Source organism: Podarcis vaucheri (assembly GCF_965113315.1).
Source record: "Podarcis vaucheri genome assembly, chromosome: 1".
NCBI classification, from domain to species: Eukaryota; Metazoa; Chordata; class Lepidosauria; order Squamata; family Lacertidae; genus Podarcis; species Podarcis vaucheri.
In genome coordinates, this window is record NC_138759.1 from 85,030,072 (window position 1) to 85,046,481 (window position 16,410).

The following is a 16,410-nucleotide window of genomic DNA, read 5'->3' on the forward strand; positions in this document are numbered from 1 at the left end:
TTGTAACCAGTCAAGGAGCTTTGTGCTGGCCCCCTTTTCTTTCACCCCAAGGTAGGGAGGGAAGACAAAGAGGTGAGGCTTCTGCTTTCTCGGCTGCCATATAATGCATTTCAGACAAAAGAAGAATGGAATTCCCCCCTTTGGCCACTTGAAACAAATAAAGGTTTTATGGTTAAGGAGGCACTGTGGTTCCCGCGTGCTTGTGTGTGATCCTCTGAGCTGTATCCTGAGCCAGCCTTGTTACTTGGCAACCTATTCTTTGAGAGGGGCAGGCAAGCAGGGGTTATAAAATAATGCTGGTGGTGAAATAATGTTTTGCTTTTTAGTGGATAAAAACAGGGAGCTTGTTCAATATAGTTTTTATCTTTTTTAAAAATTGATTTTCAGTTTTTACTACTCATTGGCTTAGTCCTGCTGGGAATGTAGGATGAGTGTAAATATTAGAATATGAAACTTGGTTCATTAGCTAGTTTCAATATAAATCAGTGTGGAGAATTTTAGTGCTGGGGAGAAACCCAACCGTACCTCTTGGTTGGTATCTTAAGGCTGAAGATGTGCACGAAAAGATTCTGAGCTCTGAAAGTGCATTCACCAGTCTTCTTGTCCTGTCCTATGTACGAGTAGTGAGCTCATTCTTTGTGTATTGATCTTTGTGTATCTAAACTACACCACACATACATGGGAACCGCAAGTACAAAAAATCCTTAGGAAAAAACTCAGAGTGCAAGTCCCAAAATAGTCCAGTTAGAACTGAGTATGTTCAGTGTGCCGAGGATGCTGGTTAGTGGGTGGGTGTGGGGAGGAAAACCAGAAAGGGAGATGGAATGGAGTACATTTTAAGAGGGCAACACAGGCTGAGCTGGACCCCTGAACAGGAGCACTCCATCCACAATGCAACTTTTTTTGTTGCAAGTCCTACTTGTACATACGTAATCCTCTCCAGGACCAAGGTAGCAAATAAACTCTTGGAGTGCTTAGATGTACAAGTGACGGTTTTTAAAACATATATTTTTTAAAAGTCAGATAGCTTACATTACCCGCGGCAGGAGGGGCAAGATCTGTGGCTGATTCAGTCATGTAATCCCTAGTAAGTATGTGTGCTGATGGCACTGTAGGGGGAGATGAATCCAGGTTTGCTCTGCAGGGGGAAAAGCTTACACCACATCTTCCCCCGTCCTTCTTTTATATACATCAGCACACACCCTCACTCCTCTTTAACTGGCTTTCTCTCGTACCTCCTGAATCCCCAAAGAGCAGTTGGGGTGGAGGGAATCTCCAACCTGTGAGTAGGCCTGTGAGGTTGTTTTAGGTGATCCTCTCCCACCTGTCCAACTCCTGACACCATTGTTCCTTTGCAGCCACAGCTTGAATTCAACGCCATCTCAATTAGGTGTCTTTTACCTGATGTCTGGTGATGGGCAGGTGGGTGTGGCTTGCCCACTTCCACCTTTGGAACAATAAATTCGGCCCTTGGGCCAAAAGTGGCTCTCCAGCCCTGATTCAGAACAGGTATAAGTCAGGTCACAGCCACGATACAGCATGGGGTATTTAATGCAGTTAATTTCATTAGGAAGTACAACAACCTCACTTTACACCTGGCACTGTTACACAGAGACTTTTCACATGTTGCCTGTGCCAGAAGTGGATTGGCCACTCTCCAGTTTCATAGTAGCCTCAGTTATGCAAGACAAGTATTTCTCAATCTTAAATGAGTCTGGGGTTCCTTTTGGACACATACTAGCTGGCCTTAACATGTAGTTGTGCAAACATCCTCCTCTTCCTCCTAGATGACAGCTATGCAGGTGTGCATACAGCCAGTCTTCAAATTTAAATTGGTACCCTTTCTCAGAACTCTTGTGTGTCTCCCCCCCCCCCCATGGGATCTGCAAGCAACGAGGTGAGAATGACAGAAGCAGGGACGCTATAGTTTTCTTCTGGTCTGGCTGTTGCGCCATTGCTCACTATGGCCTACAAATCAGCCAGCTTTACTAGTGGAACAGAGTATTGAACTTGAGCCCACAGTAGATTAGCAGCTTAGCCACAATATTTTCTGAAAAGAGGATTTATTCATTCTTGGTCACAGGTTTACCAGGGAGGCACACTTTTGATTTTATACACCTCGATTTAACTACAGCACAATCTCGAAGTGCCTTTAACTTGATCCCATTTTCAAATGTTATAGTGTAATTATTATTATTTTGCTTTTCAAACACGCCATTGCACATGTGGGATTTGCCTGAAACTATTGTGCCTTGCACTCACCAGAGGGCACTGTGGCACCTTGTAAACTGGCAGCAGACATGTCTTGTTGCTTTGTGCATTCAGTTGCTACAGATGGACAGGAGAAGCGAAGGCAGTAAGAAACAGCAAGAGAGTAGAAGCATTTCTACCACAGATGGAAAAAAATAATCTCACCACATGCACCCTGAACTGGGTTAAAATTGGGTGGGGCCACCAACATAATTCCATCTGTATGCAGAGTGGTCCAGCTCTATCCATGTGCACACTTGAATATGGTCAAAACACTATAACTTCCATTGGAAACCAAAGTGGAAAAAGAAGAATTACAGGACTGAAGTGCCAGTAAGGAAAACAGTAAGATTGGGCTCTCTTGGCCTCTACAAGATTGATGGCTGAAGAGAATGAGATGTTTGGTCACTTCGAAATCTACATCATTTTTATTGAAGTATTTAGGGGAAAAGCACATGCGGTTGCCTAACTCAAATATGTTTGAAAAAATTCAAATTTATATAAATTTCCAGTATTCTTGCTTATGGATATGGTTAGTTGCAAGGGTTTCAGAAAAACAAGAGTGTTAAGTCTTAAATTGTCGTATTTTTAAATGAATGTTATTGCCTTAATAAAGCTTGAAAAATATTTTAAATACTTCACTTTCTCCCCCCTTGCCATCTTTTGAACAGACCTGAGTAAGCATGAAAATGCCTGAGAATGTTCCCCTGCTTTCCCCATCACTACAGATGTTGCAGAGGCTCCTAAATCTTTCAGCTTGCACAAACATTCCACATTTTCAGTATTTGTTCTATGTAAAGTATGTGTTATGTGTTTGGCAGGGAGTGAGGGGTGAAGAGGAGAGAGACGTGATGTGATGTCATGGTGTTTGTCTCATTTCAGTGTGGATTTGTGACTTGGATGCTGCCAAGCCCACTGTTGCTTTGCAATTGTCACACTACTCACCCACTCTTTACAGGGTATTTATACGATGCCATTAAATCATAGTCCTGTGTTCCCTCCTCTCCATGTTCTCCCCTCCCCCTGCCCAACAGCAGAAAATCTGGCTTTTTTGTTGAAAGAATGGAACAAAAGTGTGTTAAGAGCTCAATTTTTATACGTGCAGTGTCATATGAAATGTGCAAGCTCAAGACCACACATATATATCCCCACACAATATCACTATTATGTTTCTGGTCAGCACTGTGTTAGCTGCATTTCTAAAACTCTTTTTTTGGCTATTATATTTAATTACTGAAATATTTGCAGAAGAGCGCTTAAACGAAAAACCATGTCTGTGCTAATAAAAACAAACAATTAAAAAACCAAGTTTCCAATCAGCATCATTTCATCGTGTTTCATTCTCCCCTCCTGTTTCATATGGACATAAGCATACAATTGTGCATAAATTGTTTAAGTGCAAATTTAAAACATGCTTGTTAAACTGGCAGGGAGGAAAAGCTTGGAATTGCTTGTTGAGATGATTTTTTCCCCCTTTCCTGCCCACAAGGCTACGCTACACTAAAGAACACTTAGCACATTCATTTATATTATGATGTATATAATCTTACACTGTTGGACTCCAGCTCCCATCAGCCTCAGCGAGCATGGCCAGTGGTCAGGGATGATGGGAACTGCAGTCCAACAACATCTGGAGGGTCAATGGTTCCTCATTCCTGGTGGACAATGTCTGTTGCATCAGAGTCATAACTGCTTAATGATTTTTGTGTGCAAAATGGCTGATGAGAAGCAGCAAGCTTCCCTTGCCTATGCTAAGTTGAGACCCTTTTCATTTAGCTTTCAAAATTATTTAGAGACGACACTATAGCAATCTAGTGGAGAACGTAAACTGGCAAAATAGGGAAGAGTGATGCATCTCAGTTTTTGAGGGCTGTGCACAAATCCTCACCTGTGCTTGGGAGTGCAAAGCATAAAGTGCTGCCTCCCCTCACAATAGCAGGACCACATACCTTTGGAATTTCACTTCCCATTCTGTCCTGGATGCTTCGGCTGAGATTTCTGCATTGCAGGGGGCTGGACTGGATGACCCTATGATTCTATGAAATTCTGTTATTCTATCTGTTGTGCCGAGAAGGTCTATGGCACTCCAAGGATAATGGGCTTGGGGCCTGATTTACTTGTGCTGCAATGCCTACAATGGATAGTCATTCAGCTCTGGATGGGAGGAAAGAGGTCTGTTATCTCCTTAAGCTGATCTGCATCCAAGCAGAGATTCTCCACTGCTCACATCCCCTCATTGTTACAGTGAGACATGCTATAAATACTTTGCTTACTGTATGCTGGCCCCAGCTCTCCTGTCCTTTCCTTCCTGTCTCCCTTCCATTTCCTGCCCTCCCTCCCAATCTCAGCCAGGCATCTTCTCTAACATCCAGGCGCACTTTCAGCACTGAGGGAAAAGTGACGGAAATAGACAGGCGAGTGGCAGCCGGCGCTTTGGAGGGAGGCCCCTGCAGCTGTTGCTACACATCTCAATCCATCGAAAGGAGCCTGGCTGACGTTTCCAGGCCTGACTGCAGAGAAGGGAGCGTTCCAGCTAAACTGGTTGGCATTGTACCTCTGTGCCAGTAGCACATGCTTGTCGGCTCACTAGCCTAGCCCAGCGCATCAAAACACTGACAACAATCAAAGAAAGATTTTTCTTTGACACAACATACATTTCTATTTATTCCAAGGAGTTCAAGGTAGTGGATAGGTGGTAGGTGAGACGGGTGACTGGCCCCAGGCTCCCCAAATAGCTTTATGACTGAGTGGGGACTTGAACCGCTACATCACACAGGCTGTCATTTAAAGCCCAATGGCTTCTCCCATAGAATCCTGGGAACTATATTTTGCTAAGGGTGCTGGGAGCTGTAGCCCTATGAGGAGTAAATTTGAGTTTCCAGGAGTCTTGGTGCTTTAAATGTATGATATGAGGGTAGGACTGTAGCTGTGTCCCCAACAAAGATGGAAGAGAGCGTAGGAGAGTTGTTTTTACAAAAGGCCAAGTCTCTTAGAAGTTGAATCTTCCTTTGCATTTATTATGGACCAGCCTTCCCCCAAGCTGGTACCACCCTCCCTTGATGTTGTTGAACCAAACACTTATTCCCACCATCCCTCAACACTGGCCGTGCTGGCTGCTGCTGCTAACAGTTGTGGTCCAAAATGCCTGGGGGTATCATGTTGGAGAAGGCTGCTTTAGACAGGTGAAGTTTTCAAATATTTCTAGTCTCCCCCCTTCTGAGGAAAACTGAGGGCAGTTACTTGGTCGTACTTGCTTGTATGTAATAATAAGGTAATTGACCAGGGCATGGCGGGAGAGATTGGGCAGCATGGAATCAAAGGGAACACCAGAGAAGGGAGATGCTGCTCTCTGAGTTTATTTATTGCATATTCACGTCTAACCCCCTTTTGCTGTGTCTGTTCCCCACTCTTTCATCTGGGCCACTCTCAAATTCACAATCCTTCCTCTCTGAGCTTGATTTGTAACGCCAGTTTCTAGACTAGACCTGGCTGGAATTTGCAATTTAAAATATGAGTTGCTTTTCCCAAAGCTGTCTAACATCTGACGTCGTGTCAATACCAGACCCATATTAAATAGTAATGATAAAGTCACATCATGCACACCTTTTGTTTTCCTAGAAAAGTTCCTACTTCCATCCATCGATTAAAAGATATTTCAGAGTCTGGGAGTACATGCAGTACTATGAGATTGAGCTAGATGAACCAGGACCAATCTTGCACTCTGCCACAAGCTCTCTAGGTGACCTTCATCAAGCCCCTGGCTCTCTCCACACTTCCATTTGTCCCCTTCCATTTGTCCCATGATTTCTAGCCCTGGGTCTTTTGCCTTGCTGCTTTCGCCTGGAAAACCCAATGTTTACTATTGAATCAAAACAAATGTCAGTCTGCAGAAAATCCAATGGATATTTGTTCTGATTTAGCAGTAAACAGCAGGTTTTCTCAGGGAAAGTGGTGGGACAAAAGAAAAATCTCTTGAAAGCATGGGGCAAACAGAAGTGTGGACCAGCCCTAACGTAAGGAAAGCCCTGCAGAATCAGCCACAGTGGCCCATCCAGTCTAGAATCCTGTTCTCACCGTGGCCAACCAGATGCCTTTGGGAACCCTGCAAGCAGGACCCAGGCACAAGAGCATCCTCTCTGGTTTCCAGCAACTGGTATTCAGAAACTTGTGGTCTCCATTAGTCGAGGCAGAACATTGCCACCATGGCTAGTAGCCCTTGTTAGCCTTTTAAAGCCATCCACGTTGGTAGCCACCATTACTTGTGGAAGTGAATCCAATATGTGAAGATGTCTGTCCTGGGTCTTCCAGCATTCGGCTCCAAACTACACGTGATATGGCAGCAACAGTTTTAGTCCTCTCCATTCATTATTGTTTTTAAAAGCCACACTTGGTCTGGGCAGGCTACAAGGTGGGGTGTGAGAAAGACAGATGGAAGGGTGCTTAACCATTTTTATTCTGGCAATTTCCCAGCTCAAAATATCACCCCCAATATGCATTTTAATCTTGGAGGTGGAAAGAAAGATGTCCCTTGCTGGGATGGGGAACCAGTGATTGTCCAGATGTTTTTTGATTCCATCTCCCATCAGTGATCAGGAATGATGGGAATTTTATTCCAGCAACATTCTGGAGGGCCATAGGTTCCTCATCGCTGGCCTAAATAGCTGTTTTGAGGATTTTTCACATAGCATATATGTAAATGACTGATAATTCAGTCATATTCTATTTTTTTAGCTGAAGTTCTTGTGTTTTTAAAAATTAAGCAATTGGGTTAAAGAAAGATCTGCTGGAGTCTATTTAGACTGTAACGTTGTAATGACTCAGGAGGTTTCTGAAATTTTGGCACCTTTACAAAACTGCTCTTTGCTGATCAAATTGCTGTTCTACCCTACCTGTTTATCACAGGCTTGAAATAGCAATTTAGGGGTGAAAAAATGCAGTTTGTAAGATTCTCAGAATAATCCTGTTTCTGGTACAGGAACTGAAGTCAAGGTCTGTTCCACGTGTCTCTTTGAATAGCTCAAGCGTCAGACGTGATTATGACACATCTTTAACCTCTTTAAAATAGGATGGGATTGTTTTCACCTGCACAGCTCTTCCTCCAGCCTCCTTGACTCCCAAGACATGCCCTGACTAGTAGTAGCCTCTGAATTTCAGGAGATAAAAGTCCATTAGATTGTATGGAGTGACTCTGAGAAATGCTGGAACATGAAATCTCTCAATTTTTTTTAACCTTGAGGCTGGTGATGGAGCATAGCAGATTGTAGTCTTTATGTAGAATGCGTTTAGAACTTCCAAGGTCAAAATATACTTATTGAACTTAAGATGGTGGGCATGAATGGGAGATGGCTGTTGCTCTCGTGTCTTGCTTGGGGGCTTCACAGAAGCATTTGATTGGCCACTGTGGAAAATGGGATGCTGGATTAAATAAACCCTCTGTCTCACCGGCAGGCACCTATGTTCTTATGCAATATGGAAGCAGTATAGACCCAGAAGCACTGGGATCAATGTCCTTTCCATCAAGAGACAGGCCACCCTGATGTGATCTATGTGCCACTTAAAACAAAATGTTCATGCTGACTGGGCTGGTGGTTGTAGTCCCAAACTTTTGGAAGGCTAGTGAAAACAGTGCTTTCAATTAGTTGCCTGTGTGTTTTAAAACATTATATTGAGGGCTTTATCACCTAAACTGGCTTTCCTACACAATGAATTTGGATGTGTGTACATGTGCAAGCCCATGTGTTTGTCACATGTGACCCACTCCATGTGAGAGTTTCATAATGTCCTCCATGGAAATTCATTCATGGGTGAAACAACCCCTAATGGCTTAGCATTTCTGAAGAAGTATTTCACAATATATAGCTTGCCTGCCATAGAATTGTAGATCTTGGCTCATGAAGCACACATACCGAGGTTTATTCTAAATTGTGTTCTCATTTCAAATGACGCAAAAGAGAGGGAGGCTTGACATTTTTGGCTAGTTCTGCACATGAAGTGGATATGTTTTCTAGAAATGATGATGTTCCCAAGGGCTACCTAGTGATCTACAGTCACTGTGCCCACTTACCTGGGAATAAGCTTCATTGCACTCAGTGAGGCTTCTTTTGATGCTAGTATAGGATCACACCATAATATACTGATACCCAAGTTCATCTAGTGGTTTTGATAATGTTGGAAGGGGGCCGTGAACAGTGAACCAGGAAGTCTCTGGTTCAAATGTCACTTTTTGCTATGAACTCACTACTTAGTTAGCCTTAGGCAAACTGATAGGCTCAGCCACTTGGCCATCTGACATACAGGGCTAATGATTCTGACCGACCTTGTATGCTTCGGAATTACTGAAAAAAGGTGTATGATTCAGTTGTGCTAAATAACTCTTAAATAGTATTGCAGCTGGAGACTTGGATCTCCCACTAACCATGACGTCATGCTTATTCCCTGGTATGTGAAGAGGAGAAGGAGATGGGCTACCCATTGGCAAAAGGATCTAGACTGAATGTTTTCCCAAACAAGAATGGTATTTGATCATTTAATGATCATCAAAGCTGGCCTGCTACATCAGTACCACACAGGCTCACTATGATTTTCTACTTTTCAACAAATGGCTTGCATGATTTGGGGAAACTGCTCCCTTGACTAAGCCAGACATGCTTTCTTGTTTTTAATTTCCCATCTGTAGACCTGAGCAGATATCTGTTGTTGATCCTTCCAGAGTGAAACAATGAGAGAGGCAGTGTGTTTCATTGGTTGGACAAAGACTGGGAAGACCAAAGTTCAAATCTCCCACTTAGCCATGATGCTCACCTTAGACTGGCCACCATACCCAACCTTGCAGGATTGTTGTGAGAATAAAATGGAGGTGGGTGGGGAGAAGATTTGTATATCACCCTGAAGTCCTTGAAGGCAGGCAAATCACAGTCAAGATAGTGTAAGCATTCCGGGTCTGTTTAACTAGATCAAAGTACACTTCTTTCCTAGTTTCCTTAAGCAATTGAGAAGTCCAGCATTTCAGGGAGGAAAACTTAAGCCTGAACAGCATAGAGGCTGTCTTGTTACACTGATGGTATCACAGCACATGCACTATAAACATAAGAGAACTGAGGCTAACTAGGACAGATATCAGTAGTTATCAGGCAGACCAGCAAAACACAAAGAGCAGATAAAATGATCACAGAGAGATCAAACACCAAAGCCATACGTGACCATAAGGCATGGCATTCTGGTCAGCACAAAAGCCATTTTTTAGTACAATAAGCCAGATGTTCTTGGGAATGCAGATAAAATCCAATAAGCAATGGCACTACTGTAGACACTTCAAAGAAATTGATTGTAGCTGCTGTTGACTATTAGCAAAGAGGGTCTGGTCTTGTCCTGAGATCTCATGTGACCTGGGTTCAAATTAGTCTTCAGAGTAGACTTTTTATATGACCTTTTGAGAAGTCAGGTCAGAGGTACCATTTCATGGGCTGAGTCTGATAGGGTTTCCTGCAACCCCTTGTCAACGCTCTTCCAGATTTTCCGGATTTATATTCATCTCAATCAAAGGTTTGTAAGTCAGCTTGTTTCCAATCAACACATGGAATTTATGTTTTGGTTTTTACCCTAAGTATGAGGTAAAAGGTAAAGCCCTGACCATTAGGTCCAGTCGTGGCCGACTCTGGGGTTGCAGCGCTCATCTTGCTTTATTGGCCGAGGGAGCCGGCGTACAGCTTCCGGGTCATGTGGCCAGCATGACTAAGTTGCTTCTGGCGAACCAGAGCAGCACACGGAAATGCCGTTTACCTTCCCGCCGGAGTGGTGCCTATTTATCTACTTGCACTATGATGTGCTTTTGAACTGCTAGGTTGGCAGGAGCTGGGACTGAGCAATGGGAGCTCACCCCGTCACAGGGATTCAAACCACCGACCTTCTGATCAGCAAGTCCTGGGCTCCACAGTGCCACCCGTGTTCCTATAAGTATGAGGACATTGCCATTTTATGAGACTTGTGGTCCTACAAATATTTTACTCTGCAGCCTCATATTAGAAAGAGAGTCAGCAGGCTATAGAGACCATCGTTCTTTCTCTTGTGCATCACCATTTAGTTAACAAACTTCATTTTGGATTCCTTAGTAGCACATGCAACATACATATGCCACTCACAGCTGATGTGGTTGCTGTGGGATAACTTTTACTGCATTAAATGACTGATGCCGGAGATGGCAAGGATTGCTGCCCACATCAGTTACAGCTGATTTCAGATAAATTATTTTGTTTGGAAAAATAGAAAAGATTTGGATTTCAAAGTTCTAATTCAAGATTACAGCAACTTTTTTTTTATAAAAAGCTACTGGATTATTTTTTTAAAAAAATAAAAAGGTGCCATTATTGATCTCAGAGGTTTCAGAACAGGTAAATCTGTTTAGTCCAGAGGAGTGGCGGCCAACGTCTGGTCATTTTGGCAAGGGTTGTTGGGAGATTGTGTCCAACAACATGGGCCAGCACAGGTTCCCTATCCCTGGCCTAGACTGTGGGGAGAGAGTTCCTAGATCAATGATGCTCTTTAAATGATTGGGCCCCCTGTAAATCCCACCCCTCCTTAAAGCTTGGAAATGCATCTCGTATACTCTGCACACCGCAAGCTTTCTTTTTCTCATCTCTGGGACCAACCACATAAGCTGAGATGTTGCTGGAAGGATAAGCAGCACCTGCATTTTGTCTCCAGCTTATCTCCATCCTTCCCAAGGACCAAGCAGAACCTATTTAAAATTCAGATTGGTTTTGCATCCGCCAAGCTCACTCGTGACACTATCCTCGACCCCACCAAACCTATTTGCATGAACAAATGCCACTCAAAATAAATACAGCATTACTGCATCTAAGTAGGATTGACTTAAGTGGATGCTTTCTTTGCTTTGGGCACTCTTTTGTTCCATGTTGCACTGCTCTTAAAACTAAGAGAGGCTCATGATGAAACTGACAGACAAATTAGATCAGGTTAGCAAGGCGTTTGTGAACTGGGGCAGTGAGCCTTCCCTCCACCCGCACCCACCAGCATCTCTGGTTGGACTTCAGCTGCATTCCACCCCCTCTTTCTTTCTTTCTTTCTTTCTTTCTTTCTTTCTTTCCTCTGGAGAGTTTAGGATGAGAGGATGTGTATGGTTTGTTTGCAAGTGGGTGGATACAAATGACAGATGGAGCTGCCCAGCACTGCAGGGGGTCAAGTCGTCCAATTCACATAAGGATGTTGAGTGAAAGCAAAGGGAGGGGTGGGAAAGGGGGCTGGGTCGCCTGGATTTTAAGACAAATCCCAAGGAAGGAACTGCAGCCTCCTGAGTGTGTGTGAGAGAGTGAGGAGGAGATGACACACAGGCTGAGCAAGCCCCTGGCCAGATCTGCCTAAAGCTGTGATAAGGAGGCGCAGGAGAGGCAAATGAGCTGAGACCCTGGGACTTTTTCCTCCTTGCAACAAGGAAGGAACTTGTACGGAGTGGATCCAGATTGGTGAAGGATTCTACAAGATTGGAAGAGAGGCCTCTTCCACATTCTCCTTCTTGAGCAGGCATGGAGTCCAGCAACGACACTGACAGCTACCCAGGCATTCTGGAGTGTGACTACGAGGACTGGAGTTCATCCAGGATCCTGATTCCCTCCATCTACTTGCTGGTTTTCTTCCTAGGCACCACTGGCAACGGCCTGGTACTATGGACCATTTTCTGTGGAGGCCAGGAGAAACGGCGGTCTGCAGACACGTTCATTGCCAACCTGGCAGTGGCAGACCTCACCTTTGTGGTCACCTTGCCACTTTGGGCTACCTACGTCATCCTGGACTACGACTGGCCCTTTGGCTCTTTTGCCTGCAAGCTCAGCAGCTACCTGGTCTTTGTCAACATGTACGCCAGTGTCTTCTGCCTCACAGGCCTCAGCTTTGACCGCTACCTGGCCATCGTCCGCCCCATCGCAAATGCCAAGCTGAGGTCCAAGGTTAGTGGGCTTTTGGTGACCCTAACCCTCTGGGCCATGGCAGTCCTCCTAGCCTTGCCAGCCATGATCTTCCGGAGCACAACCGTCTTCACCGGGACAGACAAAGTGACGTGCTACATGAATTTCTCCAGTGTGGCCACCGATGAGACCGAGCAGATCTGGGAAGCAGGGCTGGGCTTGTCTTCCACCCTCCTGGGCTTTGTGCTTCCCTTTGCCATCATGCTGACCTGCTACTTCTTCATTGCCCGCACCATTGCCGGCCACTTCCGAAAGGAGCGCACTGAAGCGCTGAGGAAGCGGAAGCGCCTGCTGACCATCATCATCGTCCTGGTGGCCACCTTCGCCGTCTGCTGGCTGCCCTTCCACTTTGTGAAGACCATCTACATGCTGATGGACTGGGGGGTGATGCCCTTGTCTTGCGGCTTCCACGCCTTCCTCAGCAACCTCCACCCGTACAGCAGCTGCTTGGCCTACATCAACAGCTGCCTCAACCCTTTCCTCTATGCCTTCTTTGACCCCCGCTTCCGACAGGCCTGCGCTGCCGTCCTCTGCTGCAGCCCAGGGCATTTGGCAGGATCTGGTGGGGACAAGTCTGCCAGCTACTCCTCCGGCCACAGCCAGAACCACCTGGGGAAAGGAGCAGATGCACAGCGGGAGAAGCAGTGCCCCGACAGCCAGGAGACTCTGCTCCGGGGATAAAAGCTGGACTACGCCACATACAAATGTCAAGGACTTTGGAGATAAGGGGCTCTGTTTTCCTCTTTTCCACCCTCTTCTGTGGGCCCTTGCTTTTTAATGCTATTATCTTTTTCAGGGTTCCCTTACCCCTTCTGACATACACCCCCTTCTGCCTTTCTTTGTCTTTCTCTGCCCACCACCTTGTCCCCTAAACCAGAGCTGGAAAAATTGGTGGTCTTCAATTGTTGCTGGACTCAACCTCCCATCATGGCCCAAAGGTCAGGGGTGATGGGAGATGTGGTCCAACATCCATGTTTAACTTTGCCACTTGACCTCTTTTTAAGATGGAATATCCTGCAGTGATGGGATGAGCTAGGCTCCCAAGGAACAATTAGGAGCTCTGCCAGCTGTTCTGGAGTGAAAAATACAGGTCATGGTGCTGAAACATAACTTTGCTGGGCACTGGCTCTGTCTCCTGCTCCATAGCACTTTCAATATAGTTTTGCTTCTGTCCCCCCCCCGCACATCTGTGCTTTTTATTGGCACGGTGCAAAGATAAATCTGCCTTAATTTGTGCTACTTGACATTCCAGTAGCACGGCAGCAGGAAAGAGGGAGCAGAGATGAGTTCCTTAAGAGGTGACCAGCTGTCTTAGGAGGCAAGCAAAGTCTGCAATCCCCCACACACATAGTTGGGAACGAGTCCCCTCGAACTCAGACTTCTGAGCAGGCATAACTGGGGTTGCGCAGATGGTCTGATCACCGAGGAGTCAGCCTATAACTTCTAGGCAAATTCTGGGCATTCTAGAAAGGCAGCAATCCCATGCGCATGAAATTAACGGGACTCGTTTCCAATTAAATCAGGACAGGATCATCCAGTGTGTCCCACTGGGTTCCACTGGGCTTACTTTCAAGTAAGCAGCATAGGATTGCAACCTTGGGCTAGGATTTTTAGTTTATGGTGAATCCCGCCCTCCCCTGGTTATAGAACCATAAAATTGTAGAGTTGGAAGGGACCCCAAGGGTCATCTAGTCCAACCCCCTGCAGTGCAGCAGTGTCAGAATTCATTCTGCTCCACACTCCCTAAATAACAACAAACCTGGGAGTAATAAATTATTATCTGTAGCTGGCTGTTGTTATTTTTTTATTTTTATTTTTTTGCTGCTGCTGTTGTCTGAGCCAGCCTCTGGTCAGGATTCCCTGACTCAGAAGTTTCCCCACCCACACAATTCATTCTTCTTGTCAGGAGACACTTGGGGATGTGATTGATTTACAGCTCCCGGTTGCTCTAGACCTCTGCCAGAGCAAAATGACCACAGCTCAAGGAATGTATCCTTTTTAAGATCCAGCACTAGGACTGGCACCATGGACAGAGGTCTCCGGCCTGCTCCCTGTACAGTGGTACCTCGGGTTACATACGCTTCAGGTTACATAAGGTTCAGGTTACTGAATCCGCTAACTCAGAAATATTACCTCGGGTTAAGAATTTTGCTTCAGGATGAGAACAGAAATCGTGCTCCGGCAGTGCGGTGGCAGCAGGAGACCCCATAAGCTAAAGTGGTGCTTCAGGTTAAGAACAGTTTCAGGTTAAGAACGGACCTCCGGAACGAATTAAGTATCGTACTTAACCCGAGGTACCACTGTAGTTGAAATGTGCCTTATAAGATGCACTGAGAATAGATACCAGGCTGCCCTTCCCTTTGTTCTTCTCCCTCTTTTCCTGTCTGTTAACACCCCCTCCCACTTTATTTCCTGCCACAAGATGTGAAGGAAAGATGTGAGGTGTGAGAAACTATCTCCCCTTCCTCACACACACACAATTATGGATGGTTTAGTAGGAGTGACTTCTTGGGTTTTCAGTTTTTTATGGTATAATCCCCCTCTTTCCCCACAATTCACTGGGAGCTGGTTTCTCCCAGAATGTGTACAGAAACCCCCCCCCCCTTTGCAGGCAATATGAACAGAAATGGCAAAATGCAGTTAATATTGCATATGAGCTCCCTTTTAAGGGGGTTGGGACCAAATGGCAACTTTCTGATAATTTCCTTCTGTTCATTCTCCAGTTTAATATATTGAGCCATGCATCAAAATGCTCCAGAACACTATTATAGGCGTGTTCACATGTTGCATTCAAGGAGTGTGCTGTCTGTGTACCTGTCTACACATATAATGGAGCTGTATATATCAGATAGTTACACTCTTTTGCACAAAGACTTGCAAGTGTGTAGAGAAAGCTTGTAACTGTGCTCTCTGCAAGCTATGAACAAACCTTGAGAAATTTGTCTGTTGGCAAAAGGTTTATGTATGAAATGACCTTAATAATGCATTCTCTGTTCTTATTAATCTAGAGACCCTAGGACAAAATTGCAAACCAAAAAAAAAAAGTTTGAATCTCTCACTTGCTATATTTTTTTATATCTGAATGATTATTTTAAAAACGACTCATGTTTAATTTCCTAAACTTTTTTTGTATAAGATTTCTGCTGACCTTTAAAAATTTTAGCAAGTGCTGCAGACTGGAAAGAGGCTTTTAGCAATCAAATACTCTGCTTGAATAAAGAATAGCGAACTGGGAAATGCAAATGTTTTTGTATAGATCCTATTGAAACAAAAGTATTCATCATCATTATTTTTTTTATCCTGCCTAATCCAAATTCATTTCCCACCTGAGAATGTAATGTTCTATTGTTGAATTAAAGAATCTTAAAATGTATTAAATCCACATCTTTGCTGTCTTCCTGGGGCAGGGTGGGGGAGGGGAATCTCTCTCCCAGTGGTAAAAATAGATGTGCAGATGGCTCTCGTTCTGGAGAGGACGTGCTGCTGACTGAGGTTGTGATGCATTTAACAGAACCAAGCGATAGAACTTTCCCTGAATTGTACCATTTCAGGGTGCAGGTGGGAGGTTTCATGTTTAAAAAACCTCCCCGGATATAGAAAGGTAGCATTTCAGGGAAAATATGAGGTTGAACAATTCTCCATGGTATGTTCCTTTTCAAGATGAAGAGAAAGTTTTAGATAGGTGGATTTAAACATGAAACCCCACCCCCAGCTGCAACCTGAAAAGCAAGCAATCCAGAACAAGCTTTCCCACTTGATTTTGGCTAATGTCTAAAAGGGCTCTGTGTGTGTCAGCTTCTTTCTCCTTGGACAGAGAAAGCGCACACCCTAATTTGGATTATGCATATGTGATGTGTTTCTGAGCTGTCGATGCCCTTGTCTTAAAGCCTTGAAAAGACTGCAGAAAGGAGACTAGGAGAGGGCAATCTGGTTAAAATTCCTCTTTGAATTTTATTATGATTGATCTCATGCTGCTATTAAGCTTTCCCACAAGCTTGATAGTAGCACTGGGGGGGGGGGCAGGATTTAAAACTTTCCTCTTCCTGGGATGCTCCCTGTGCTGCTCAGCTGACTGGAGAACAGCTGAGAGTGATGAAAAGGGGAATAGACTGCTGGAAAAAATGTTAATAATATGGGGTCTCATCCTTCTTCCTCTTCCTCAGCTGATCGGTGGGAGGGTATT

At 44.6% G+C, this 16,410-nt stretch overlaps 1 protein-coding gene across 1 annotated transcript; it reads left to right on the top strand.

The window, feature by feature from the left end:
* Positions 1-11,338: 11,338 nt before the first annotated feature.
* APLNR (apelin receptor) lies at positions 11,339-15,573 on the top strand. The gene has a single exon (XM_082214412.1). The coding sequence runs from the start codon at positions 11,790-11,792 to the stop codon at positions 12,906-12,908; it is 1,119 nt and encodes a 372-aa protein (XP_082070538.1). The 5' UTR covers positions 11,339-11,789; the 3' UTR covers positions 12,909-15,573.
* Positions 15,574-16,410: the final 837 nt, after the last annotated feature.

Excerpts from the sequence above, each read along its gene's own strand:
- APLNR (XM_082214412.1), top strand. The coding sequence starts at position 11,790 with ATGGAGTCCAGCAACGACACTGACAGCTACCCAGGCATTCTGGAGTGT.